The sequence below is a fragment of the Dermacentor albipictus genome, chromosome 7 (genome assembly GCF_038994185.2).
Source record: "Dermacentor albipictus isolate Rhodes 1998 colony chromosome 7, USDA_Dalb.pri_finalv2, whole genome shotgun sequence".
In the NCBI taxonomy this organism is placed as follows: Eukaryota; Metazoa; Arthropoda; class Arachnida; order Ixodida; family Ixodidae; genus Dermacentor; species Dermacentor albipictus.
In genome coordinates, this window is record NC_091827.1 from 52,483,813 (window position 1) to 52,510,652 (window position 26,840).

The 26,840-nt window shown below is 45.6% G+C and overlaps 1 protein-coding gene and 1 long non-coding RNA gene across 2 annotated transcripts; both read right to left on the reverse strand.

Annotated features, from left to right (window-relative positions):
• Window positions 1-3,668: 3,668 nt before the first annotated feature.
• LOC135897185 (uncharacterized) lies at window positions 3,669-23,194 on the reverse strand. The gene is made up of 5 exons (XR_010562953.2): window positions 23,090-23,194; window positions 22,683-22,719; window positions 22,357-22,441; window positions 9,320-9,406; window positions 3,669-3,766 (listed from the first exon to the last, which is right to left on the reverse strand). It is a non-coding gene; the product is annotated as an uncharacterized lncRNA (long non-coding RNA).
• LOC139047413 (uncharacterized) lies at window positions 10,702-11,879 on the reverse strand. The gene has a single exon (XM_070521239.1). It carries the CDS (start codon window positions 11,701-11,703, stop codon window positions 10,702-10,704), a length of 1,002 nt encoding a protein of 333 aa, XP_070377340.1. The 5' UTR covers window positions 11,704-11,879.
• Window positions 23,195-26,840: the final 3,646 nt, after the last annotated feature.

Sequence of the window (26,840 nt, forward strand, 5' to 3'; positions counted from 1 at the left end):
GATTAGTATTGATATACACTAATAGTAGAGATAGTTCAGGTTGCGCAAGAAGACAGTCAACCCTACAAAAATATTTCAATCCCCGTAGGGCAGGCGAGGATTCTTGTAGCTTGCGAAGGGATTTAACTGAGACGCTCTGTATGGCTCCTAATATCTCAAATTATATAATTGCTTACACGTTTGCTTCTCCAATGGATGCGAGGAATCCTTTAAATAGTATTATATAGCACATTCGCACAAGGAGAAAGACAGAACATTTGTTTTTTGCCACTGAAAAACGAAGTCATGGCATGCCTCTATTTACTAACATTTACTAATATTTGTTATTTACTAATAGCATGCCCTTATTTACTCGAAGTATAAGCGTGACAAATGTAGTTGTCTGTCCTGCTAGAAACGCGGCGACAATTCACATGTAACGTTTTGAAACGTTCTTAGGCCTCATTCACACAGCCCTCACACGTTCCATCGCGTGACCGACAGGACATTGCTTTTTTTCAAGGGAGAGGCTCTTCGAGCCATTTTCTCTTCGAAAACGGGGCGCCGCTGACACTGAGCGTCGTTATACGTTTCCGCCACCAGCACGGTGACAGAGCCCCGCCACTGCAACATGGACCAATCAGAAATCAAGAAGACGTCGCTAAATTGAGCCATTTTACATAGCTGAAGCTAGCAACACGAGCGGCTGCTACTTTACACCTGCGTTCCAAGTCTGACCCATTTAATGCTCAGCTTTGTGTTTTGGTGGTGTTGAAATGAGTGCGACATGGACAGCACCAAAGGAAGTTTCGACGCCGAATTGTTAACCGATTTAGTCAGGCCTCACAGGTTCCTGCATGATAAGAGATAATTATGCTGCTGTCGACGTCACCACTGCTGTCGCATGTTATTACGCTGCTCCATCGCACCTGCGGTATGTTTGTTTCGGGTACAGCACTGTCATCCTAGTTACGCAGGTGTGCTAACCACAGTTAAGACGAACTTTATTTGCCGGAATGAAGTACAGTTAACGCCGACTACAGATGGACATGTGTTACATGGGGAAATCGCTGCTCAGTTGGTTCCGCTCTGGAGCAGTTAAGCAGGTCACGTGATACGCAGTACAGCGAACGAAAATATAATTGTGTAAATGTTCGTCCTAATTACATTGACATAAATACTACAATTTCTCTATAATGTATCCGCTTGGTTACCATCAGAACTTTCTGAGCGTACTGATTCAATTGCTATGGCGGCGTTTGGCGGTAGTTAGGGCTAGTTTTCCGACTCCTGGCCAAAGTCCAGTTTACGGTTGGTACGAAAGCCAAGATAATCCATGTCTGGATTGGTATCTCTTCATGAGCGTGTGCGCTGTTGATTAGCGGTGATCCCTGTTATTTGTTCGTTGCTGGTGTGTTTTGGCAGTACTAGGGTGTATTATTGCTTTTTTTTGCGTACTGGCAGCTTTCATCAGATGATGTGAACTGTGTGAGGGCATTGAGGTAGACTCCATGTTGCGATGAGACCAAAGCTCTCGATGACTTCCTCCTTATGTTTGCTGCTAAACAAACGGCGCCGCACGGTGAGCCCATGGAAGTACCCGGTGTGCTACAAGACATTGATGTACTCGAACATAAAAGAGAGAACCTTGAGAGGCAGTGGGATCGACTCATGGCCACGGCTGCTCTGCTTTGTTCCCGCAAATTGCATGTGTGGTCACACCCGCGGGCGCAACCATGGTATTAAGAAATGCTGCCTCAATCTCCCGAATCAGAATTCAAGGAAAACGTCTGACTGAGTAGGTGTACGTTATGATATGCTGTGCGTGCGTCCAAACCCATAGCATGGCAGGACACGAACATGCGCAGAGCCATCGCGCTGGAGAAGGGCGTGGCCACTGCGTTGTGTCGGCTGGGTAGCATCCGCTGAAGCCAGAACCATGGACGATCTTTTTGGCGCCATTCGTTCGCCGGTGAATATAATATCGGGCGAGTTGTGCAGTGTTCTTTTGAGGCGCATAGAACAGTAGTGCGTGTGGTTCCGTTCGGCACAAGGACTGGCATACCAGCGGCGTCAATTCACCGCTGTTGCAGGGTTTCCGCGAGGAATCGGCGCCCTGTATTCTGTCATATTGAAGTCTGCCGTCCGAAAGAGCACGCCGCTGAGTATTTGTATAAGGAGCGGTACAGAACCAGCATGCTGCTTGCACATGGTTCGAGAATTGAGAGGCAAACATAATGTCATAGGGCCTGTTTAGCAAAACATGCATTGAGCCTTTTACGAGCATCCTTCGGCGAGAAAGGGCTCAAGCGGTGGTGCACAGCATGCCGAAGAACATGCAGCTGTGTTCACTGACCAGATAGTCCACCGGTTTCGTTATGCTGACCCCGTCATGCCAAAACAAAAAAAGGTTTATATACTGATGAAGACTGTAAACCAAGACCTGTTCCTCGGGTAAGTCTTGTACATTATTGCTTGCCAATTAAGCCTTGTTTCTAAATACTAAAGGGAACGACTACATTGATGAGGGACCTACAATGCGATAGACATGTCTATGATAGCACGCACCATGAGTAGTTAGCTATAATTTTCTTATACCAAATAGCGGATTAGGGATCTTCGATATTGTATTTTGATTTAGGAACATGTTCATCATGTTCCTCACTAAGACGTAAGCTGTTTGAATGAAAAGCAATAAGAAAGATTCTGTGAAGTTTTCTGAACAGCAGTAATGTAGCGGGCATCACAAATTGTATGGCAGTTAAAAATCAGCTGCTTGTTTTTGACGGCATCACTGAGTTCTCTACGAACCATGCTATAAATATATTATCTTTTCCTTGACTATTTCTTGTCCTGCTACTTTAGCGTAATTATCAGTAACCTCTGAAACAATGGCGAATATATCTGCCCTCAGACTTTTAATATCCAGCTGCCAGGAGAGGTTTAGTTCTGCGAACTATTAAACCGGTTCCTGAGGTTTTCTATGCTTCATTTTTCTGTGTTTTACTATGATTAACATTATTAGCTGACTTCCCCGAATTTTGTTGTTTCTATGGTGATTGTGGCCTCTTTACTCTTGTGGTCTTAATAACAAGAAGAAAGACACGAAAAGCTTCGGTACTGATGGGAATCGAACCTGGGTCTCCGATCCCCTCACTCCGATTCTTTATTCGTTTGCCACGACCGCTGACTGCGCAACGCGGGATTATTTGTCACTGTTAGTAATGTGCACCGGAGCACCGCAGCTGGGATATTGGAGGTCACATGTGGAGGTCACGTGGCTGCGTGTCCAGACGAAAGCGTGAGAGTAGAGCCCAGCTGCCGTAACCAAATCATTCGTGACGTGTTTCGGCTTCTGCTCTTACACGGCTATTACAGTCCTCTCTAGCGACCTTTAAACCGCATCACGCTATAACAAGATGAAATCGTAGTTACATAAGTAAATACCAATAAACAAATATTTCACCCATCCTCTCAGTAATGAATCTCACACTACCAAATTACACGTGCGCCACCACTTTCAAACGCGATAACAAACCATCCCGCGGAGTTGTCTTTCCCCGAGTCGTTTTTGCTCTTACATGGCACTCTAACAAATATACACACATTTTGTTCCCGGAAAATAAGGGAGTTGCAGAAGAGCCGTTGTCTTAATTTGTTTTTCAGTAATACACAGGGTCTCATTACTTACCACAAATGCAGATTGCAGTTCTTTTATTACAGATGATCATTTTAGGAGAAGGGCAGTTTGCTTGAAAAAAAGTTTCACATACTGCTGTACCCTCTTCTGAAAGCCAGAAAAGGTAACATTCTCACATTCGTGTTAATGATGCGCAGTTTTAGTGCGACTACGTTTGCACCTGCAGAACACAACAGGAAACTAGAAGTGATTCAAGAGCTACCTACTGTATAATAAAATAAACATTTTCGCCCCATTATTAGAACTAAAGTGCACCTGCTTACGAGGTATATATTTTTACTGTGAGAGTTTTCTGAATGGTCAGATTATTACCCCAATATCCAGAAATGATTTTCTAAAACCCGCTTTTATATGACTTCCCTTTACAAATCTTTAGCAAAAAGAAAGGTACGGAAAAACATAGGGGCGCAACATACAGAGCTACTAACAGCTGATTCTGTATTGCCCTTGGTCACAGTATATATATATATATATATATATATATATATATATATATATGACAACCTAAGGTAGTAAGCCACACCTTCCATACATAGGACAACAAACCGCTCGAGATGATTTATATCATATGCAGTGAGTCGCTGCTTGGCATTATTAACTAACCCGCAAAAGCTAGAAAGCTTTTTGGGGTAGAAAAAACAACGCTCAGTGCAACTCTTCCTTCAATCTTTAGGTTGTCGTCAACTTTCGTAGATACGGCACCACGACCACATTCTTACTTCTGCATGGTTGCAAGGCGGTACCAGGGCTATTAGTTTAGCTTTTTCTTAACATGCAGCTAGCCATCGCAATCAGCAACTGCAAATGGCGCAGAGTCGCGAAGCCTGGTTATCGAAACTATTTTGCACAATATGCTGGAGAAGTTCACAAGTTAATTTTTAAAATATTGGTTAAAAATGCCCGCTTTACCTAATTTCGAGTGTGCAGATGTGCATGGAAGAAGAAGCATCTTTCTCAACTTGGCTCATAACACCATAATGTACGGGTGCTCAAAACATGATGGGTGAGGTCTAAGGACCTAATATGTCTCTCAAGATACTCTTGACATGTTAAGGTAAGATTTGATGAGTATATATTTGCATTACCAATTACACTGCACTTCGTTGCCAACACTGTTGTTATTTTCTCAATTCGTGTTCGTGCTTTCGAAGTGCGGATATTTGTCTACTTTATCCGTCATTTTTTTTTTCATTCTTGTTCCTGAGTCCTTGTTCAAAACAAGTGATAATCTCGCCTTGTGCCATTTCAAATGCAGCTAAACTTTGAAAAGTTTCACCACATTGCTTGTAATTTTATTGGCGGCCCTGATATATATCGGGCAACCAATGTTCGGTGAACTTCATACACTGAAGTAGCGCATTTTAGGCAAAGAAATTGGCGAAGTCCCCAGGTATATACGCAGAAGCACTGGCGCCGTTACTTCTTTCGAAATCCCTGACATTAACTACTATTTATCGTAGCCCGGAAGTGGTCGCTTTCACTATAGCCAGGTTCCGCTTCCACATTATTCTCAGATTATGTCGATAGACGTTTCTGTTTGTGCTTCCGTCTTTTTTGTATATCCGATGTATTAAAATTACTTGACTATAGTATGAAGACGTGCTCATAAATTGATACCATCATTAGCCGTATATTCTATAAAGACAATAATTCTCTTATTATATATGCTAAAATAGAGGCCTAGATATGTCACTTCATAGCTTTACATCCGTGCGAGTAGGGGACATCTGTTCGTAATGGCTGGCTAGCGCTCTGAAAGACAAACGCTTCGCAATCTTCAATTATTCTTCACTTGTATGGCGGAGCACCAACTGTGTTTTATAGAATGAGCGTGAAGCTAGAACAAATGAGTGCAGCGCGTGTTTTTCAACAGCGTTACCCTTCACCCGAAAATCTTGCGAATTGTGTCGTCCTGTTCAGGAAAGATTGAAGGGTCACCAAAGGTTTTCCGTTCATTTTCGTTACCTGCATTGTACACATACGACCTCCAATATTAGCAGCGTGCAGCTTTTGCTCCGCACGTCACAGCAAAAGGTCCAATGCGGCGCACGTGTGTCTGCTTCTAATTGGCGCTGTCAGCCGAAGATACTCGTGTCTTCATAGCAGCCATAGCAGGCAAATTGCGTGATGTATCCACGTCCCCTTTGCCTGCCTTCTGATGTGCCGCGGAATACTTAACAAAATAATTGGCGAGGTCCTGAGAATGCACTTAAGGTAAAGTCTGATTTCTGTCAGAGCGCTTATTTTGGCTGAACTTATGGAGGGCACAGTCATATTCTCAGATTTCCAAAGGCTGCTTGGTGTCGGGACAGATTTTCGGCCTTGTTAGTATTGTGTTTAATTTTGACAGCCTGCTTCATTTCAGGGCAAAATATGCTTATGTGGTAAAAGTGACACTTTGGCAGTAAGTTTTTGCACGCAGTAAATGCATTCTCGTGGCTTTTTGGAGTGTGCCGAAGTCCAACTTACAATGTCTCGTTAGTGAACATTCTTGCTTATGCCATAGTATTTAGTCTATTAAAAACGGCTTTATGTAGCAATAGTTCATGGTATTGTTGACATCACGTATTCGATTCAACGAAACTCGATCTTTTCTCGATCACGACAAGTACGACCCTCGCATACATCACTACCCTCATGGAAATGGCTGCCGGAGAACAGACGATGCTTAGTTTTTGCCAGGTCCGGTACAAGGCAAAAACCTCGGTCATTGGCTTGTGGGGCAGATTAACCTCGCCAGACGGGAAGGCCTGCAATTCCTCAAGGTCGCTTTTGTTGTGGAGTCAGCATCCGCGAAACAAAGATGTGGATATTATTCTGACATACTTTGGAAACAATATGATTGCTAGGAACATACGAACTTCATTTCGCTCTATTTAGAAAAAATGTTCCTTACTTTTGTACCCAGCGATGGGTGGCTATGCACGAAGTCCAGCGTCTAAGTAAATGACAAGCGTAAATGGTTACATGCACCAAAGATCGGCAGATCTACGGCAGGCAGAAAAGCCTCCCGCCATAAAACTGCAACCGAAGCTTCGGCACTGCATAGAGCTTCGTGAGCAGTTGACTTCGGCAGGTCCACTACCGGATAATCCACACATATTCTGTCGGCAAATATTTGTGAATGAACAAAACGAGAATAAATTTTGTGCACCAGTTCAACCCATGCACAAAACGATGTGAAATATTGCGGTATTATCTTGAATTAGTTTTGAAATATGCGAGGCGTCAAAGCTGACGTTGTAACAAGTTCTAAGACAACTTGAATTTTGTGTTGGTGAATAATTCATTTGCATAAATTTGACTGACACTCACAAGCATACACTGCACATCTGGTAAGCCCCTCTAGCTTATTGTGTGAAATGTACCTCCTGCTGTCTTGGAAATGTGTTGTCATGTCCTCGACATGACATTAAAAGTATGAAAAATCGGTGAGTAATTCTTATACTGTGTCAATAAATTTTGAATTTTATTTTGCTTAAAGGTTATTTCCTTCACAATAACTCCCATTTGGGCGGTAAGCTTGTATACTCATAAAAAATTAGCTATATGATTTATAACGTCGCACATTGTGCATACATTCCTGTTCCATCTAGACTTGGCGCTGTTGTACACAGCAGGCAATGGCACGCTGCCAATCGTTTATTCCTCCAAATAGCAATGTTATTTTGCTCTATTAATAGGTTACAAACATGCAACGTTTTGTTTTTCTTTGGCACAACTTTTAAGTACGTTCACGTGCGAGCAGACGCGAGTGATTGCGCAAGACACGGCAATATGGTCTTGGAAGGTTATACGCAAGCATATTTTTGGCACATATATAAGCAAAAAGTGATATCTTTAGGATCTCCACTTCAACAAAAGGTAGTGGTGCACATAACGAATAGACACCTTTAAGTATGTATTGGCATCAGCGCACACTTTGTCCCTTGCGCGCGTTCAGCCGTCAATTGCGACTTCGCAAAGAATCAGATACTAGCGTCAAATAACTATTCTCGCATCCATCCAAGCTGCCGCGACCATCGTGGAACGCTTCACAACCATTACCTGTGTGAGCGCCGTGTTGATTAGAGGAAGCCGGTCACGTCTACTGCAGAACTTACGTTTCCTTTGCCCGGTTGGGACAGCTTGACCGAATTCCGCATGTGCTCGTAATTTCGGAGGCTATGGTGCATGTAGCTTATTCGTGTACGTACTCATTGCCAAAAATGAAACACTTGCTTACTATGCCTAATATAGGAAGTAGTTTTGCATTTCAACGCCCAACACAATTTGACAACGGCAGAGCACAATGCTTATGAGCACAAGATTGTAGGTAGAATTCTGAGCCACTGCGACCGCATTTTGCTGGGCGCGAAATTTCTATTAGGTGTAAACTCCGTGACCAGGTTAGATCACCGAAGACAGCATAACAATTATTTAGAAAAAATTTAACTTTTTTGAATATTTGTAGCCATCGCATTTAACCTGATATTTTACTCCACACATCATTTCTCTTGTATACACCAAATTTGAACATGACTTAAGTGCACATATTTATCATATAAGGCGTTCCAGCACAATATAACGTAGCCAGAAACAGCTCAATAACAAGAAACGGAGGGCGATGCCTCTTTGAAGGTCTCGCGCCTACTTGAGGGGACGTAATTGATTCTGGCAGCATGGTTTAGTGCCTTGTTAATTTTTTTGCGGTAAACATAGTCAGCATTGCGGTATTAAGGAGCCTAACATTGAACACGAGGACACTGTTGAACGTTCGTCGAGACAGCGTGAAATACGAGAAATAAGGAATATGGAAAAAAGGGGGAATATTTAGAAATACGTGACCTCTCAGTCGTTTACTGGGGTGTAGGATTCAACGTGCAAATCAGAAACTTTAACGTTGACCTTCATTTTCTCTTTTAATATTGAACCCATCATTTCGAAATAAACGCCAATAGCTTTCTGAAAGGATGCATTATCCCTCTAAATTGATCTAGTGTATTGCTTTGGTGTCCCTTCAAGGAATATTTAGCAAAAACTGTAATTATCTGATGCTCCTGCACAAAGTACGCGTAAGAGTTCCAATCTTTATGCAAAATTTTATTTTTCTCGAATGTAGAGCTCGTTGAGTACATTGGACAACGCTTACGCTAGGCTAGTAAAATACCTTTGAAAAGCTGTTCGACGCGTGTAAGTGTAAGTTGTACGCTTTATTTACCCTACAGGATTGTAGTTCTGGGTGCTCGTAATCTGTAACGAAGCAATGGTTCTCTGCGATAAAGAATTGCTGCTGCGTTTGTTTCCAGAAGGGTAGCGGTAAATGTTCGTAAGCGTTTCATGTATCGCCTCTAAATGGAAAAAAAAGGCATTGCTTAGCTATATATACTTAGGTACTGCTTGCGCAATACATTTCAGAATTTTCAGGCGCATAGCCCCAAATATAGCCCAAAGGATAAATATACACTCCGCCAATCACCTTGTTCTCTTAGGAGGCCGTCAAACATACATATAACATTTTCCAGTGCTAATAACCCTACTAACGGCTCTGCTGTAAGACATCACTGCACCATGCCTCATGAAAAATCAGTATGTATGACACACCAATGCTAATTACACTTTTCGTTAGCGTTCGAACATCAATAATGATCTTGCTCTTACTGCAATAACAGTCGCAGTTTGTGCCATTTTTGAAACAGCACATTTTATCTTGTAGATCGCACTCCGGATATACGCACTGATCTTGATCTGAAATACAAAATTTAAATTGATGAGTCGCTAATTCTTAGAGAAATCTGTTTTTGTGCAGATTTGAGCAAGTTAACAAAGGAAATCAAATTGTTTCACAAGATTTCTTGAACTAAGATGTGCGTAAATATTTATATTGACTAAAATATTCGAAATGTTGCATATAAGTACTGTAAGGGCGTGGAAAGTTCTATGGCAATTTAAATGCTCTCTTTTTTTAAATCTCGAGTTTGCAAACTCCTGTTCTGAAACCGAAGCAATACATGCAATTGGTTATTAGCGCCAATTTAGTTTCATTCTAAAAACGCACTAGCTCACCAACGGGTACAAGAATGCGTTGCAGTCACTAAGGAAGCTCTCATTATGTCACACAACGAAATTACTGTCGCATCCTCATTGGAGACGAGATGGGGAGGCAGAGTAGATGTTGTACCTAACTGAGTTTGCATCGCTTGTTTCAGACCATTGGAGAGGGCCCCTCATGGATTTATTTCTTGTAGCAATATGTCCTCCGTTGTTTCTTTAATGTTTTTTTTTCAGAGTAAATCATTAGAGAGCGCCACAAATTTCCCACAATAACCCATGCTGACGGCTTTCCCTGGAGCCTGTTGAAGGGCGCTGCAGAGTAAGCTATTTCAGATTTGGTCACAATGCTCACTACCGCATGAGCTTTTATATGTGGCAGACATTCGTTATTCCTTATCAAGATCAGGGACAGATATTTGAATCCTTAAGCTGAGAAAAATATGCGTCAAAACTTTCTCATCAACGTTGCCCTTGGCCGCCACCTCACCTCGCCCAAAAAATTGTATGCGGGAAAGAACGCCCGGGTTACTGCAGAGTCTAGTGCAGGGCTACTTCATCTTCCTGGTAGTAGTATGAATTCACTATTCTATTACAATTGACCACGAATAGAGCCTCATTATAGCAGCTACACACATATGCCGGCGTATAATCAGAATCTAACTGCTGCTTTTATGCGAAGCATATTACGAGGGCTCAACCCAGCTCCTCAGGCGCGGCGGTGTCGCCTTGAAACCACGTGACACCGTGACGTCACGACAGAGGAGAAGTGGCTTTGGCTCAACTCTTGCAAGATGGGCTGGGTGGGAATCGAACCAGGGTCTCCGGAGTGTGAGACGGAGACGCTACCACTGAGTCTTTTTTTTTTATTTTAAACCTTTTTTATTTCTTTTTTTTTCATAGCAGGTACCATGCACGGAAGCGTTCTTTCTTCACAGCTTTTCTAACACACACACACACATACACTGCGAATCGCACATCTATATGAGTATTCATCTTTGCTGCAGGCGCTTCTGCCACACCTGCCATCGCTTGCTAAACTCATCTTCGCCGCCCAGCAGCGAACTTGTATACGCAAAAGCATAACAAAAGTGCGTCCACGCAGGTTTTGCGTTTTCTAGTGCTAGGACGTAATCAGTTCGGGATCTCCAAATTGCATACAAACCTAGCAATAACAAGGTTTCAGCACTGTTGTTATTTTTGTCATCTTCCAGTGTCAGATATTTAACGTTATCCCAATTTGGGTATATCTGCACGTCAAACACAATTCGTATGTTGTGCCAAAATAGTACTGCATTTGTACAAAACAAAAATACGTGCTGCAACGATTCTGGATAGGGACAGAGAGGGCAGTCCGTTGACCACGGCACGAAGAAACCCTTGTTACGTAGCCATGTTTTTACAGGTAGAACTTCGACATGTAACCTAAGAAAGAAATCCTTAATCGCTGTTTTTACAGGATATTTTGGTAGACGCTTGAAAACGTCAGACTCCAGCTGGCTTCCAACTCGAGACCGATATAGGGGTGGTGGGAATAGCATATCTATAGTGTTCCAGTACAGACTCTTCCGTTTTACATTTTTTAGATACTCTTGAGAAAAACGCTGCTCGAAGAAGCGAGCTGCCTGCTCCACCTCCCTGTAGAATTTTAGCGTGCGGGCTCGTGGGACTCCTTGGGCACCTTCGATCCACTCGCTTAAGTACCCCCCTCCTAATTGTTTGAAAGAGTGACGTATAATATGATGGGTTTGGTTTTTGAAAAAAAGGTACCTGTGAGCTTTGAGTTTTACCTCTACGTTTACCAGCCCTAGGCCTCCTTTTGCCTTACTTAAGAATAAGTTACTGCGCCTCATGCGCTCAAACCGCGACTCCCAAATATATGTTGCGCAAAATCTATGCACTCGATTCACCTGAGCCGGCAAACAGGGCATCACCTGCGCTGAGTACCATATAGCTGGAAAGAACACAGTGTTACACACAAAAGCTCTGTTCATAAGCGGGACCGTTCTCCCATGCCACTGTTGCACTTTTGCCGCGAGGGTACCACTTCGAATTGTATTTTGTCCATTCTGTAGGTTGGCAGTATTAAAACACACACCGAGGTAGCTGATGATTTCAGACGTCCACTTCACCTCTAGGAAGGTGGTTGGTTTTAAGTCCCAGGCACCTAGCCATGCACCTGCGCACTTTTCTCGATTCACTTTAGCACCAGAAACTTTACAAAAGTCCATGACATGCTGCACACCTTGGCGGATTTCCTCTCTGGAGGCACCCACAAGCGTAAGGTCGTCGGCGTAGGCGAGGACGTTCAGAGAAGTATCTGCGAAACTGAAGCCTGTTATGTTGCTGTCGTTCAGAATTGTTCGGCACAAGGGTTCTAAGTACAGAGCAAAAAGAACTGGTGACATGGGGCATCCTTGCCTAACGGATCTGTTGAGCTGTATGGTGGGAGTTGTTTGTCCGTTGATTACCAGTCGCGTCGTCACTTGTCTGTAGCAGACACCAATATATTTTAGGAGTCGGTCCCCAATGTTGCAGGCCTTAAGCAAGTTGAAGAGAAAGTCATGTGTTACTCTATCGAAAGCCTTGCTCAGATCCACTTGCAAAACCGCTGCCCTGGATCCACCAACGGAGGTAGCTTCGCACAGTATCCTCATAGCGTGCAGGTTATCACTGATGCGACGGCCTTTGATGCCATAAGATTGATGGTTGCCTATAACTGCTCCGAGGGCAAAGTCCAGCCGTCTAGCTATAATTTTAGCAAGTATTTTGTAATCAGTCGTTAAAAGACTAATGGGGCGGAAATCGCTCACTGTCGGCACTTGCCTTGAATGCTTCTTTGGCAGTAAGACAGTAAGACCTCGTCGCATAGATGGCGGCAGTAATCCTCGTTTCAAAATGTCATCGTACACATCTCGTAATATTGGGACTAATTCCGGTGAAAATTTCTTGTAAAAGGCAGTGCTGAGTCCATCTACTCCTGGCGATTTTCTTGGTTTTAGCTTTTGTATGGCCCATTCTATTTCGCTTTCTGATATACACTCATCTGTTTGCTGTTTTGTCTCGTCATCTATGCAGTTTAACGTTGAGGCATACTTTTGCAAGAGTTCACGGTCGCATGTGTAACTTCCGTATTCGAAGAGGCCTTTGTATGCTTGAGTGAAGGCAGTCTCGATGTCATTTTGTGATTTGAGAATACTGTCCCCGCTCTGTATTGCTTCTATTCTGTTTTTCATGCCGCGCTGTCTTTCTTTTGTCTTGAAAATCTTGAGCGGTTCCTCATCTCTCTGCTGTGATTCCGTCCTAGACCTGATCATAGCGCCTTTATATTCTTTCTCCAAGATTGACAGCAGCTGGCCTTTGCACTCTTTGATATCCTCTGTGAGGGTACCCGGGTGACAGTTTTCGGCTTCGATTAGATTTTTGAGAGTTCGTAGCAAGCTCAGCTTTTCGCTCTTCTTCAGTGCTGATTTTTCCTGTCCTTTTGCAAGTAGAAACATCTTACATTCTTCCTTTATCTCTTCCCACAATATCGCATCTACCTGTCCTCCTTTCGTTTTTCCTTGATTAGATTCTTAATGCTGCCGAATATTTCTTTGTCATCCAGCAGACTCTCATTCAGCTTCCACAACTGCCACTCTTTGTGCCTCTTTCTTGTTATTTTCTTTTCTTCAAATACGGCAGTGACAAATGCATGATCTGAGAATGCAACAGGTTGCACTTTATAACGCACATTGTACGATGAGAGGTCACTAGACACGTAAAACCGATCAAGCCTTGAATGACAGTCCCCTTGCCAATGTGTAAAACCATCATTATCTCCTGGCGCAATCTCGGTAACATCTTGCAAGTCATAGTCTCTCAAAAGCTTCCTGAGCTCTGCTAGGTAGGTATCTGGAGATCGCTTTTTCGAACAGTCTGAAGCACGTAAAACACAATTAAAGACTCCGGCAAATATGGTACGGCATGGTGAGTCAAGATACTGCCTCAGGCCTGAAAAGAATTCTTTTCGTAGCGGTGCGTCATTCGGAGCATGAATGGAAACAAGCTTGTATGGTTCATTCCGGTATATCAAATCCACACTACATACACGGCCGTTTCGGTCCTTGTCCCACTCGGGGTACACTAGTACGGCTGAGTGTTTCTTTACCAAAACTGCCGTCCCTCCGCTGTAACCACAAGCAGGCGAAAAATAAAACGAGTAATGGTTACGAACAAAGTGGTCCATCTCTTCCAACTGCACACTTGATGAAAGTTTTGTCTCCTGAATAAACGCAATGTCAACATTTTCTTGCAGTAGAAGATCGAGAAACCACTGCTTCCTCCTGCGTGCGACCAAGCTCACGCAGTTAAAGGTTGCTAGCTTTAAGTAAGCCATAGTGATAAAACTGCCGATACTCCGGCCAATGATGCATACCTTTGAGGCGTGGTCTTTCCGGTTCACAAGGAGCGCTTGTGACGTTTTTCCACGGGCGGTATCCGAGGAGCCGTGGTAACACGGTTCCTCTTCATGGCCGCTTTCGATTTTACTTTTTGCACCATGCTTCTCATCTCTGTAATGCTCCCTGATGTGCCTTCATCCTCGTCCGAACCAAACTCAGGCACCCTTGTGGCCCTATTGCTTGCGTCCTCCGGCTCAGACTCCAGGGAATGGTACACCTCTGGCGTCTCCGCTTCCATTGGAAGGTACGGGGCTTCAGACGCCGCTGGCGTCTTGGGACATTCCGCTCCTAAGTCCGCAATCCCTGCTTCTGTCGCAGATATTGCGTCGTCAGACGCCACGGGCGTCTCGAGGCGTTCTAGTTCTGCTGGGTAGCTCACTTTAGACGCCGTCGGCGTCTCCACAGGCACTGAAGGGCACGGAACTTGAAGCACTACACTGCACTTTTCTTCGGGCTCCCCCGAGATTTTATCCGTTGTTACAGCGACAACAGGTGATACAGGCTTCACTGGAGAGTCGGCCTCAGCTTCTTTTTTCGTGGTTGGTGTTGCAGGCTCAGGCACCCACGAGGAAAGATTAATGTTACGAGGCTGTAAAGTTTCTACAGCTTCATCCTCGTCCATGAGCGCATCTGTGTCGTCGTTCTCGCCGTCTTCCCGTGTCATGGCAGCGTAAGTTCTCCTGCAGTCGTCAGCTTCGTGACCAAATTTGCGGCATGCAGAACACCGCGGGAGACGACAATCCTTTCTTATATGGCCCGATTTTTTACATCGCAGAAACAGGGGTGGTCGTCCAGGCACAATTACAAGAGTGTTGCTGCCCTGGATACGAATCTGATGCGGAAGCGATTCGACAGTAAATCCGTGTTTCAGTCTCAAAGTCACCGACCTAGATGAGGTTTGCGCTCCCTTGAATTTTCCAGTCAGCCACGTTTCTCTACTCATTTCTTCAATTTTCCCATATGGTTCCAACGCTTTTCGCACGGCGTCGTCACTGATATGGTAAGGAAGCCAGTGAAGTTTGACTCTCACCTGACTGTCGTTGGGGTCGATGACAAGGCATCTTTTACCCTTGATGCGCAGTTCCTTTGCATCTACGAGCACTTGTTTTGCGGCCATGGAATATGTCGTTAGCGCCCAGACGTGATTCATCTGGTAGGCACCGATTGATGCTACATCCTTGACTACTTGTAGGCGCTCAATTTCTTCTTCGAAATCGTTGATTCTGTAGGGCCTGGCAGACACATCGCAATGAAGCAATACAGTGTTCAGGGAAGCGTTTCCAGCTGGCAGTTGGGGCAGAATAACCTTGTAATCCTCAGCAGATACAGTAGAACCACGGCCTGTACCCGCTGACACCGCTCGGAGAGAGCACATGATCCCAGCGTCCGACGCGCACGAGAGCCGACGAAGGAATCACGCTACCACCATAGAGAAAGGAATATACAATGCTACCACTGAGCCACGAGTACGATGCTTCAAAGCGGTACAAAAGCGCCTCTAGTGAATGCGGTGTTGCCTTAGAAACGAGCTGTTTCTAAGGCTCAGGCGTGCGTCGCTTGCTCAGGCGCACATTTCGTTGCCGCGCCGAACGCTGCGTTGCTCGACGTTCACCGCGTCCAATACGGGCGTCCAAGGCTAAGCAGAGTAACGCATGAGTTGTTTCTTCGTCTAGCCGAACCAAATATAGCCAAGCAACAGCAGTTCACCAAGCTAACCAGTGGTTCAACAACTAAAATAAAGGCTAGTATGTTTCGCATCCTGGGCTTAACTTTACCTAAGCCACAGCCATTTTTTTTTTACATTTTCAGTTAAACACATTGGCAGTATTGCCTGAAAAGCGAAGTATTGACAGTGATAACAAGGTTTATGGTGGTCCCTGGCTCTTCTGACGGGTGTTTTAAATGAGCATGGTTGCGAGGGTTGCGCCCTGGCCGCTGCCAGGCGTCTCACGACGCTCGCTTTATGAGGAGCGTCACTGGTGCTGCAGGCGTCGTGCCTCGAGCTCCAAGAAACGTTCAGCCTTAGACAGCACCCCATAACTTACTACATAACGTAAGCTTGACGTGTATTGCCCGTCTCGCTCAGAGCAGTGTTTACACGCAGCAGCTCAGCAGGAACGCTGGTGTTTTCATACACGGTGCTGTAAGTTTCACATCGTCCACGGAGATACATATTGACACGTGTACTTCTTTGTCTTTATCGGGCGACATGTACGACCATCTAACAAATGTTATCGCACAGCGCAGGACGCGTCTGCATGTATCGGAAGTTTTTGGAATGTTATCGATAGTTCCATCCGCCGTCTGTCACCAAACATTGTGTAATCTGATTGCATGTATGTGCGACGTGAACAGTGTAGAACTTTGTGGAAGACACGCGGGTCCCAGTGAATAGTCTGGAACATTCGACGATTGATGTATAAAAGCCGACGCGCTTGACCCGTAGATCCAATTTTCAACGATCGCCGACTGCGTTGGCCGTTGTCGCCGTTCTTTGAGTGTAGCCTGTTTTTGAGGGCACAAGTTTTCCCAATAACACGCTAATTTCGTCTTCCCAGTTTGGCTGCTTTCCTAACCGCCACTACCACGTTACATCAGGTGGAGGTGCTTGTGCGTTCATGTACTGAACGCCCCCGCAAAGCCATGATCCAAGCCCGAAGCACCAGGACAAAACCAGCATCGTCCAAGACCAGCGTGCTAGCCGCAGACTGCAATGGCTGACCCCAGAGCACAGACTTCAACCTGAGACGACAAAGGAGATCGTGGCCGAGACAACCCCAGTGGCTACCCCAGCATCCCCCGTTATCCTGCAACATCCTCGGGACCCACTGATCTTCCATGGAGCAGCTACTGAAAATCCGGAATCCTGACTGGAGACCTACGAACCAATCGTGACTTTCAAAAACTGGGACACCGACGACAAGCTGCGGCATGTATACTTTGCCTTGGAGGACGCCGCCAGAACGTGGTTTGAGAACCGGAGGTCGACCTCGACAACACGGAACCTGTTCTGTCGCGGCTTCCTGCGCACATTTACGAGCGTCGTGCGCAAGGAAAGGGCCGAAGCCATGCTGGACGCCCGAGTGCAGCTGCCTAACGAGAACTTTGCCATCTTCACGGAAAAAATGAACCGTCTGTTCCGCAACGCCGACCCAGATATACCCGAGGAGAAGAAAGTCCGCATTCTCATGCGTGGTGTGAAGGAAGAAATTTTCGGCGCAATGATACGAAGTCGACCGAAGACCGTAGAAGAGTTCCTTCGGGAGGCCACGAGCATCGAGAAGACCCTCGAAATGTGGAACCGGCAATTCAACCGCCGCACGAACTCTACCAACTACACAGGAATTCAATCACTGGCCACCGACGGTCTGCTCTAGACTGTCAGAGCGGTCGTACGGGAAGAGCTGCCGAAGTTGTACCCCAGGTCGCAGCCTGGGGCGACCCCTTGGAGTTGCTGAGGTGTAACCTGGATCACCGCAGCCGGAAGCGATGACACACGCCGCCGTCGGACGCCGTCAAGGTGCCCCTCCGCGACCGTGCCAGGGCCCTGCAAAGCCGCAATTCCGTCGTCCGCCGCTGCCGCCAGCACGCCTACACGTCGCCCAGCGAACCTACGCGAGAAAGACAGACATCTGGCGAGCCCCGTCCTGCGCCCGCTCAGCTATCACTGTGGAGATATCGGCCATGTGTACCGCCGATGCCCATACCGGGAGATGGGACTGCGAGGTTTTGCTGTAAACGCGCCGCGCCCGCAGATTGGCGAACGACCTCGTGATATAGTCGACTACCTCGCCGCCACTCAGTGAAGCCCTCGACGACCGTCCCGTTCTCCGTCACGAGGCCGCTACCTGTCGCGGCAGCGCCGACCATACACCAGCCCAGCCCGGGGCCACTCTGCAAGCCCATATCCGGAAAACTAAAAGCAGCAACAATGGAGGTGCAGTTTCTGTTCGTCGAACTGACGAAGATCCTCCGCCGCTGACGAAGACGACGAAGGGACCATCTGGACGGCATAATAACGAAATGCCGCTGTCCAGACGAAGTCACGAAGTCAAGACTACACCAATGAAAGACGACGACGTGATGTTTCAGCTTCAGTTCAACATGACGCAGCCATGATGCGACGCGAAGACTTAGCTACAACACCAGAAAAAGAACCACCGACCTCGAAATGCTTTTCGACTTCCATGCAGTTACCGCTTTAGTAAACACAGGAGCCGATTACTCCGTGATGAGTGGACCCATCGCCGCTCAATTCAAGAAAGTTAAGACTGCATGGGAAGGCCTTCAAAATCGGACCGCTGGAGGACACCTCATTACGCCGACTGGAATCAGCACGTCAAGAATTACCGTTCATGACCGGATTTATCCTGCCACCTTCGTTATCCTCCAACACTGTTCATGAGACGTCATTCTCGGCATGGACTTTCTGAATCAACAGGGCGCAATCATTGACCTGAAGTCGAAATCGATCAAGCGATACCACCGGAGAGCTCTCGTAATCACCACGCCTTAAGCACGCTTGAAAGTCAAGTCGGCATCCCGCCCACTCCAGCATTGTCATTTCCGTCAGCACCAAAACACCTGCTGACATAAAAGGCATCCTTCATCGATGGTGACCAAGGTCTATTGGTAGACCTTGAAATTTGTGTCGCAAGAGCGATCGCCCGACTGCGCGGAGGAAACATGAAAGTGTTGCTGAGAAATTTCAGCCAGGATTTCAAGCATATCAACAACGGCATGGCGATCGCATACATCGACGAAATTCATGAGACCAGCAATGCGTTTGTCCTCTCGGATTGTGCCGCATCTTCCCCGATGACCGTAGCTCCCGAGCAAGACTTCGACATAAATCCAAGTCTCCCCGTGATTAAGCAGCAACAGCTAGAAGCCTGCTTCAACAATACAAAGACTGCCTTTCGACGTCATCAAGAATTCGATAGACACCGGTTGCAAAACATCGCATAATAACCGGAGAGCGCGCTCGACCACTCCGCCAGAGTCCTTACCGAGTTTCGACGCGAGAACGCGAATCGATAAGACAAGTGGACAAAATGCTGCGCGACGACATCATCCTGCCATCGAAAAGCCTGTGGGCATCTCCGGTAGTCCTGGTGAAGAAAAAGGCCAGAAGCCTACGTTTCTGTGTCGAATAACATCGTCTAAACAAGATCACGAAGAACGGCGTGTACCCCCTGCCATGGATAGACGACGCACTGGATCGACTCTGCAACGCTAACTACTTCTCGTCGATGGGCCTCAAGTCTGGCTATTGGCAAACAGAAGTCGACGAAAGAGATCGCGAAAAGATCGCCTTCATCACCCCAGATGGGCTCTACGAGTTCAAGGTTATGCCATTTGGACTCTGCTGGGTGCCTGCAATGTTCCAGCGCGTGATGGACACGGTTTCGGCAGGATTGAAGTCGCAGACCTGTCTCATTTACTTGGATGACGTCGTTGTGTTCGCCGTAAATTATGACGATCACGTTACGCGGCTCGCAACGGTACTAGGGGCATGCAAGTCCTCAGAGCTCACTCTGAAGCAGGAAAAGTGCCACTTTGCTTACGATGAGCTTCTGTTCCTAGGCCACTTCATCAGCAAATCTGGAGTACGCTCCCACCCGCAGCAAACAGCTGCCATCGCAAAGTTCCCGCAGTCCATCGACAAGGAGGCGGTGCGTAGATTCCTTGGCATGTGTGCCTACTACAGGCGCTTTGTCAAGGACTTTTCACGCATTGTTGAGCCGCTAACGCATCTAACGAAATCTGATATCGAGTTAAAGTGGCAAACGCCGCAGGCCGACGCAGTTTAAGAAAGAAACGACGCATGCAGTCGCCACCGGTACTTGCACATTTCGACGAAAACGCCGATATAGATATCCACACGGACGCCAGTAGCCTAGGCCTCAGTGCCGTGCTAGTCCAGAAGAAAGACGGACACGAACGGGTGATATCTTATGCTAGCCGGTCGCTGTCAAAAGCGGAAGGCAATTATTCTACAGCCGAAAAGGAATGTCTCGCCATCATTGGGACTATCGCAAAATTCCGCCCTTACCTATATGGGAGGCCATTCAAAGTGCTCAGCGGCCATCACGCGTTGTGTTGGCTAGTTAACTTAAAGAACCCTTCAGGACGACTGGCGCGGTGGAGCCTCAGACTATAAGAATACGATATCACTATAACCTACAAGTGAGGACGAAAACACTCAGGTGCCGATTGCCTATCACGCGCCCCCATTGAACCGCCGCCGCAAGATGTCGAGGATGACGACGCCCTCCTTCGAATAATAAGCGCGGAAGACTTCGCTGAACAACAACGAGCAGACCTGGAGCTAACAAGCCTCGTCGAGTATTTGGAAGGGCACACCGACATTGTCTCTAAGGCATTTAAGCATGGATTGTCTTCGTTCACGCTTCAAAACAGCCTACTCGTGATGAAGAACTTCTTACCAGTCCACGTCAACTACCTCCTTGTTGCTCCATCGGCACTGCGTCCAGAAGTACTGCATGCCCTACAATACGATCTGACCGCTGGGCACCTCGGTTTCTCGCGGACGCTATCGAGGATACAAAAAAGATATTACTGGCCGCGCCTAACCAGCGATGTCGCCCGTTACGTCAATACATGCCGAGACTGTCAGCGGCGCAAGACACCACCGACAAGGCCAGCTGGATTACTACAAGCCGATCAAGCAGATCGGGATGGACTTGTTGGGACCGTTTCCGACATCAACTTCCGGAAATAAGTGGATTGTTGTGGCGACAGACTATCTCACCCGCTTCGCTGAAACTAAAGCTCTACCGAAAGGCAGCACAGACGAAGTGGCGAAATTTTTCGTCGAGAACGTCCTGCTGCGACGTGGGGCTCCAGAAGTCCTCATCACCAACAGAGGAACGGCATTTATAGCAGAGCTCACCCAAGCGATTCTGCAATACAGCCAGACAAGCCACAGCAGGGCAACTGCATACCATCCGCAGACAAATGGTCTCACGGAGCACCTGAACAAGACCCTCGCTGACATGCTATCAATGCACGTCGACGTCGAGCACAAGACGTGGGACGCGGTCCTGCCGTAAGTAACCTTTGCTTACAACACGGCGGTGCAAGAAACCACACAGGTCATGCCATTTAGGCTGGTTTGCGGCAGGAACTCGGCGACGACGCTTAACGCCATGCTGCCCCACGTCACTGATGAAGAGAATGTTGACGTCGCTAGCTATCTCCAACGCCGAAGAAGCCCGACAGCTCGCCCGCCTACGGATCAAGAACCAACAGAGGACCGACAGCCGACGCTACAACCTTCGGCGACGCTTTGTTGAGTACCAGCCCGGCAACAGTGTTTGGGTTTGGACCCCGATACGCCGACGAGGACTCAGTGAGAAACTACTCCGACGCTATTTCGGACCCTTCAAGGTGATTCGAAATATTGGCGCCCTGGACTATGAGGTCGTGCCAGACGGGATTTCGCATTCACAGCGGCGCCGCGCACGATCTGAAGTTGTCCACGTGGTGCGTCTGAAACCCTTTTAAGGACGCTGATGAACTTCCTTATTTTGTTGTTTTCTTTGCTGCGGGTGTCTTTCTTTATTACTTTCGTTTGTATGCAGCATCGCGTCGCGCTTTTTAAGGGGGGGGGGGGATATTAACACGTGTACTAGTTTGTCTTTATCGGGCGACATGTACGACCGCCTCACAAATGTTTTCTCACAGCGCAGGGCGTGCCTGCATGTATCGGAAGGTTCTGCAATGTTATCTATTGTTCCATCCGCTGTCTGTCTTGAAAATGTTGGGTAGTCTGATTGCATGTATGCCCGACGAGAGTAGTGTAGAACTTTGTGCAATACTCGGGGGCCCCAGCGATTTATCTGGAATATTCAGCGATTGGTGTATAAAAGCGGTCGCATAGATCAGATTTTCGACGGTCGCCGATTGTGTTCGTCGCTGTCGCCGTTCATTGCGTCTAGCCTGTTTTTGAGGGAACAAGTTCGCCGAATTAAACGCTCATTTCGTCTTTCCTAGTTTGGCTGCTTTCTTAACCGCCATTAACACGTAACAATATATTTTCGAAAATTACACTCTCGGCAACAATGAATTGCAGCACCAGATATTCGATAATATGTAATTTCCGCCATAATTAACCAAACATTTAAACAAAAACAAAGAAATAAATGTTTCAATGTAACCTGTATTAAGTTGTGTACTTACCTGTTGAAAGCGCTGTTCCGTATACACAAAAGAGCGAGGCAAGCAGGATACCAGCCAAAGGTATGTGAATTCCTGTCATATCAACCTGTGAAATGCTTTTGTAAGTTAAATGAGCTCATCTTTCATTTACCGGAAATTGTTTATGGGTCCTGGATTGAATTTGCAACGTTACAATTGTGCATACTTATGCGTACGAAAGTTTTATGCAAGCACGTGTACCTATCCTACTACAGATTTACACTCCGCATCATATTCGGTCGTTACTAATGCAAATGTCGGCATGCCAGATGCCTCTTGGAGGTACATATTTTGGGGACGGTACTTACCCAACTCTGTCGGACCATTTTTCTTCAAGGCTGAAAGCTGAAAACGTCGTTAGGACCATCCGAACGCAATACTACCTTATACATCAGTTATTCTTTTCCTGGGAAGAAGAACAGCTTGCAGCAACCTGCAAAATACTTCACGCATATACAACGCCTGATTGCGTGGTTGAGGTATTGAGGGGAATGTGACTGCACTTTTTGCCTATGTTAATAAAGCAGTATGAAACATTATAGAACTGGAACAATGGTAAAAACGACGTCTTAAATTTATAAGGAATATTTAGGTCGAGCTAAAGCACACTCAGACATGTTGTCCGCATATTTAATCACCTTTCCTCGTGAATATTAAACCCTTCTTTCACACGTTAACCTTACAAGAAATCTTAAAAATTTGGGTGACGATTTACCTGCGTAAAAACGTAATTGTTACACTTCCCGACACTGTTTAACAGCTCGTAGATACCTTTCCGCAGTTTTCTGTAGGCCACCTGCATATATAGATATATATAAAATCAATACTTAGTAAATACCTTACCACATTGAAGACGATGAGCAAAAGGATAACAAAGTAAAAACGGGAGCCAATTTTTCGACAAGTGGACTACTTTTTTTAATGCTGCATGTGCTTTTGAAAAAAAAAAGCGTTTTATAGGACAGGTACAGTTGCTGAAACTTTGGCTCCTGATTTTACCTGGTTCTCCTTTTGCTCATCGTCTTGAATTTTCATCTCCTGCTTTCCCTGTCTTTCCCCAAAATATAGATGGTGTAAATGAATAAATTCCAACGTGTTCCCAACTACGAGTTTAACATTAGGCATATAAAAAACACATTTGTTTAACCGCTAGTGCAAGACATCAGGGGGCTCACCACCACAGCAGAAAAAGAAAGACTCCTCTCTGGAGCTAACAAATTCGAATATAACGAGAAGAATGCAGACAGATGTTTCCGTTGTTCACTAAAGCAGCTGTTCTGCATTGAAGAATTGACAGCGAACTGTCTTGATTTTCTCCTTTTATAGAAGCAGCTGCAATGATGAGAGCGCTACGCTTCATAGCTCAAGCGAGGAAGTAACGACAGTTCTGTTGGAAAATTATAACTAAATATTGTATATAGAGAGTCTAGTTGTAGTTCGCCACCGCTTGGACCTAGGAATTCTAAAAACGAGGCTTTCGGCGCTCTTCATAAAATACTGGAATCCATTAGGAAGGAATATTTCAGTTATTCAGCTTCCATGTTCCTTCGTCCTAATTAGGGAACCGTTCTGTAATATATAGTAGGACACGTATAGTAGGGTAATATATAGTAGGACACGTATACATATTGTTACGTCACAAAGGAAACGAGGTTTATTTAAAAGGAATGAAGGCGAGCCTTAGACGGGGGAAAACGTTCTTCTCCTCTTCCTCGTGTTCGCGTCCACGCTTCTTCCACTGATGTGCTATATTTACCATATCTCTGTCCTGCTACAGAAGGGCCGCTGGGCGAGTTAGGTTCGAGGTAGGTTCGAGGCGAGTTAGCTAGTTAGCATGTGAGTTAGGTTAGTGAAGGGCTTCAGGTGACCGACATGTACAACCTCAGTCTCGGCAGCACATCGTGCAGTTGGAGTGAGACGCGCCAATCGATAGTTCACCTCATTGACCTTGTCAAAAACAATGTATGGGCCTCTTTAGCAGGGGAGAAGTTTCTGACACAGGCTAGCTATGCGCACCGGACACCACGACAGGACAAGGTCCCCTGGAGAATAGGTGACATCCCGATGGTGCCTGTTGTCGAGCTTCTTCAGCAAGACAAATTCTCGCCCATGGAGGCAGCGTCGTGTCTTGAGAAAGGAAATATGGTGTCCAGTGTGTGGCGCGGCGGACGAGCGTAGATGAGGAAAAACGGGCTGTAGCCAGTATCTTCGGGATTTGCAGTGTTGAGGGCGTATGTATTTAAGGGCAAAATTTCATCCCAGTCTTTATGGTCCGATGTGACGTGCATGGACAACGTGTTCGCCAGTATGCTGTTGGTACGCTCGGTCAGCCCATTTCTTTGATGGTACGGTGTCGAATGGCGAAGAGTGGAAGCGGACAATCGAAGAATCTCTTCTACGACATCTACAGTAAACTGGTGGTGGTGTTCAATGATGATGATTACTGAAGCAAAGCCGTGACGGAGAATGATCGAGTGCAGAAGAAAAAGGGAAACCTGGCTGGCAGTGGCAGATCGTAAGGCTGCCGTCTTGCAGTATCGGGTCAGAGGATCGGCAGCTGCAATGATCCAACAGTCTCTCTACGATGAGCGGGGAAAGGGACCCATGATTTCAATTGTACCTTGTCCAAATGAGAGGTAGGAGAACTCAATAGTTGTAAAACTCCTGCTGACATGGTAGTTAAGTGTTTGTAAGCCTGACACTGAGCGCAACCACTACTGTTATCACACTATGCCCATTTTGCTGTGAACTTGTGAAGCACTGTGAAGGTACTGCACAGTGCTAAGGAAATTGATTCAGAGTGGGTAGTTCTACTTCTGCTTCTTTTTCTTCGCAGCTGCGTATTAAATGAGAAAATAAGTTCTACGTCGATCTGGATTAGAAATAGCATAGGTATTCAAAGGTGCTTTCATGATGATCTAGGTCATTGGTGCTGTCTGGTCTCCTTTGCATGGTTCTTTGTAGCATGCTCGCTTACATGCGAAAACAAATGTGGCCTGCGTGCGAGGACTGCCTAATAGCTCATGTTTTGTGCCACTCGATTTCAGTCATGGCTGCACTTGTAGATTTTCAACTGTACTGAAGCTTGCAAAATGCTTGAATTTCCTGTCAAACCGGTTTGCTTGTTTCTATTCAATTTATTGAATTATTTCACTTTCATTATGATAATAGTCATTGGTTGTACTGTCATGCTGGCATATTTGATTCTGGAACTGCAAAAAAATTCCAGACATTTTATGGCTTTGTCATGGTTTTTGCTCCTCGTTAGGCACAATCTACTAAACACACACAACAAGAACTGCCTTCAACCTCGTAAATATCCCAAAAGACGCAAAATAAACACCCAGACCTACCTATAAAATCTGTAATAAAGAGCTCAAATGAATTCTGAAAACATCTGTTTAAAACTCCCTTAGTAAAACAGCTCCCTAAAACTGTAAAATGTCACTCCCAAATATTCTCCTATATATTCCCACAAAAAGCAAAAATAGAACTCTCAAAACTATCCATAAGGGCTCCTTTAAGCAGAGCTCCCAAAATATGGGAACAGTTGCTCCCAAGTTTACAACTAAGCACTCCTACAAGGAAGCAAAATAATTTTTGAAAGGTCTGCTTCAAAACTCCTTTAAGAAGCCAAGCGTTTCCGAAAATATGCGCTTATGACCTCTCATCGCCTCTCGTGTAAATTCCCATAAGAAGCAAACTAAAATACCCATGTCAACTTGAAAAAGCTCCCAAAGCTCATCATAAAAGCTTCCATAGTGCTGGTGTTCAAAAGAGGAATAAAAAACTCCCAACGTTCCCCATTAAAGCTCCTGCAACCACTCAGTGGTTGGTGTTCAAAGGGCAATTAAGAAACTCCCATAATTTCCTATAATACCACAAAACACAAGGGTGTGAAAAAAAAACTACGTTTGAATGGAGGATATTAATTGTCCTCCCTTAAAAGCTTGAGGTATGCAACGAGGCCAAAACTCCCTAAAAGGGTCAAACTTGTTTACGGTGTGCATTACGGTTTTGAGTATTGGCATCCCGAAACATAGTCAACCACACAATGTTATTTCATGCATATTTGCTTTCTTCTCGCCCTAATCACCAATTAAATTGTTTGTCGTTCGTTCAGAATGTATACATATACGAATAATTGAAGTATATATATAAAATAGTACATAAATACATATAACCTTTGTACCATTGCTTTCTGATAGCATGCTTATTAGGCAAGAATATTGCCTTCGCAGTGTAAGGGATATAATGAGCACGAAAATGGCTGTGTGCGTCGCATGTGAAAGCATTATTCAATGCGGAAATTCCTCTGTGCTAATCTAATTTTGTCCGTCTCATTCTGAAAAATATTACGGCGTTTTACGCGCTAAAATCACTTTCTGATTATGAGGAATGTCATAGTAGGGGACTCCAGAAATTTGTACCACCTGGGATTCTGTCACGTGCACCTAAACCCAAGT

Coding starts and splice junctions, on each gene's coding strand:
- LOC139047413 (XM_070521239.1), bottom strand. CDS start 11,703: ATGAACAGAGCTTTTGTGTGTAACACTGTGTTCTTTCCAGCTATATGG.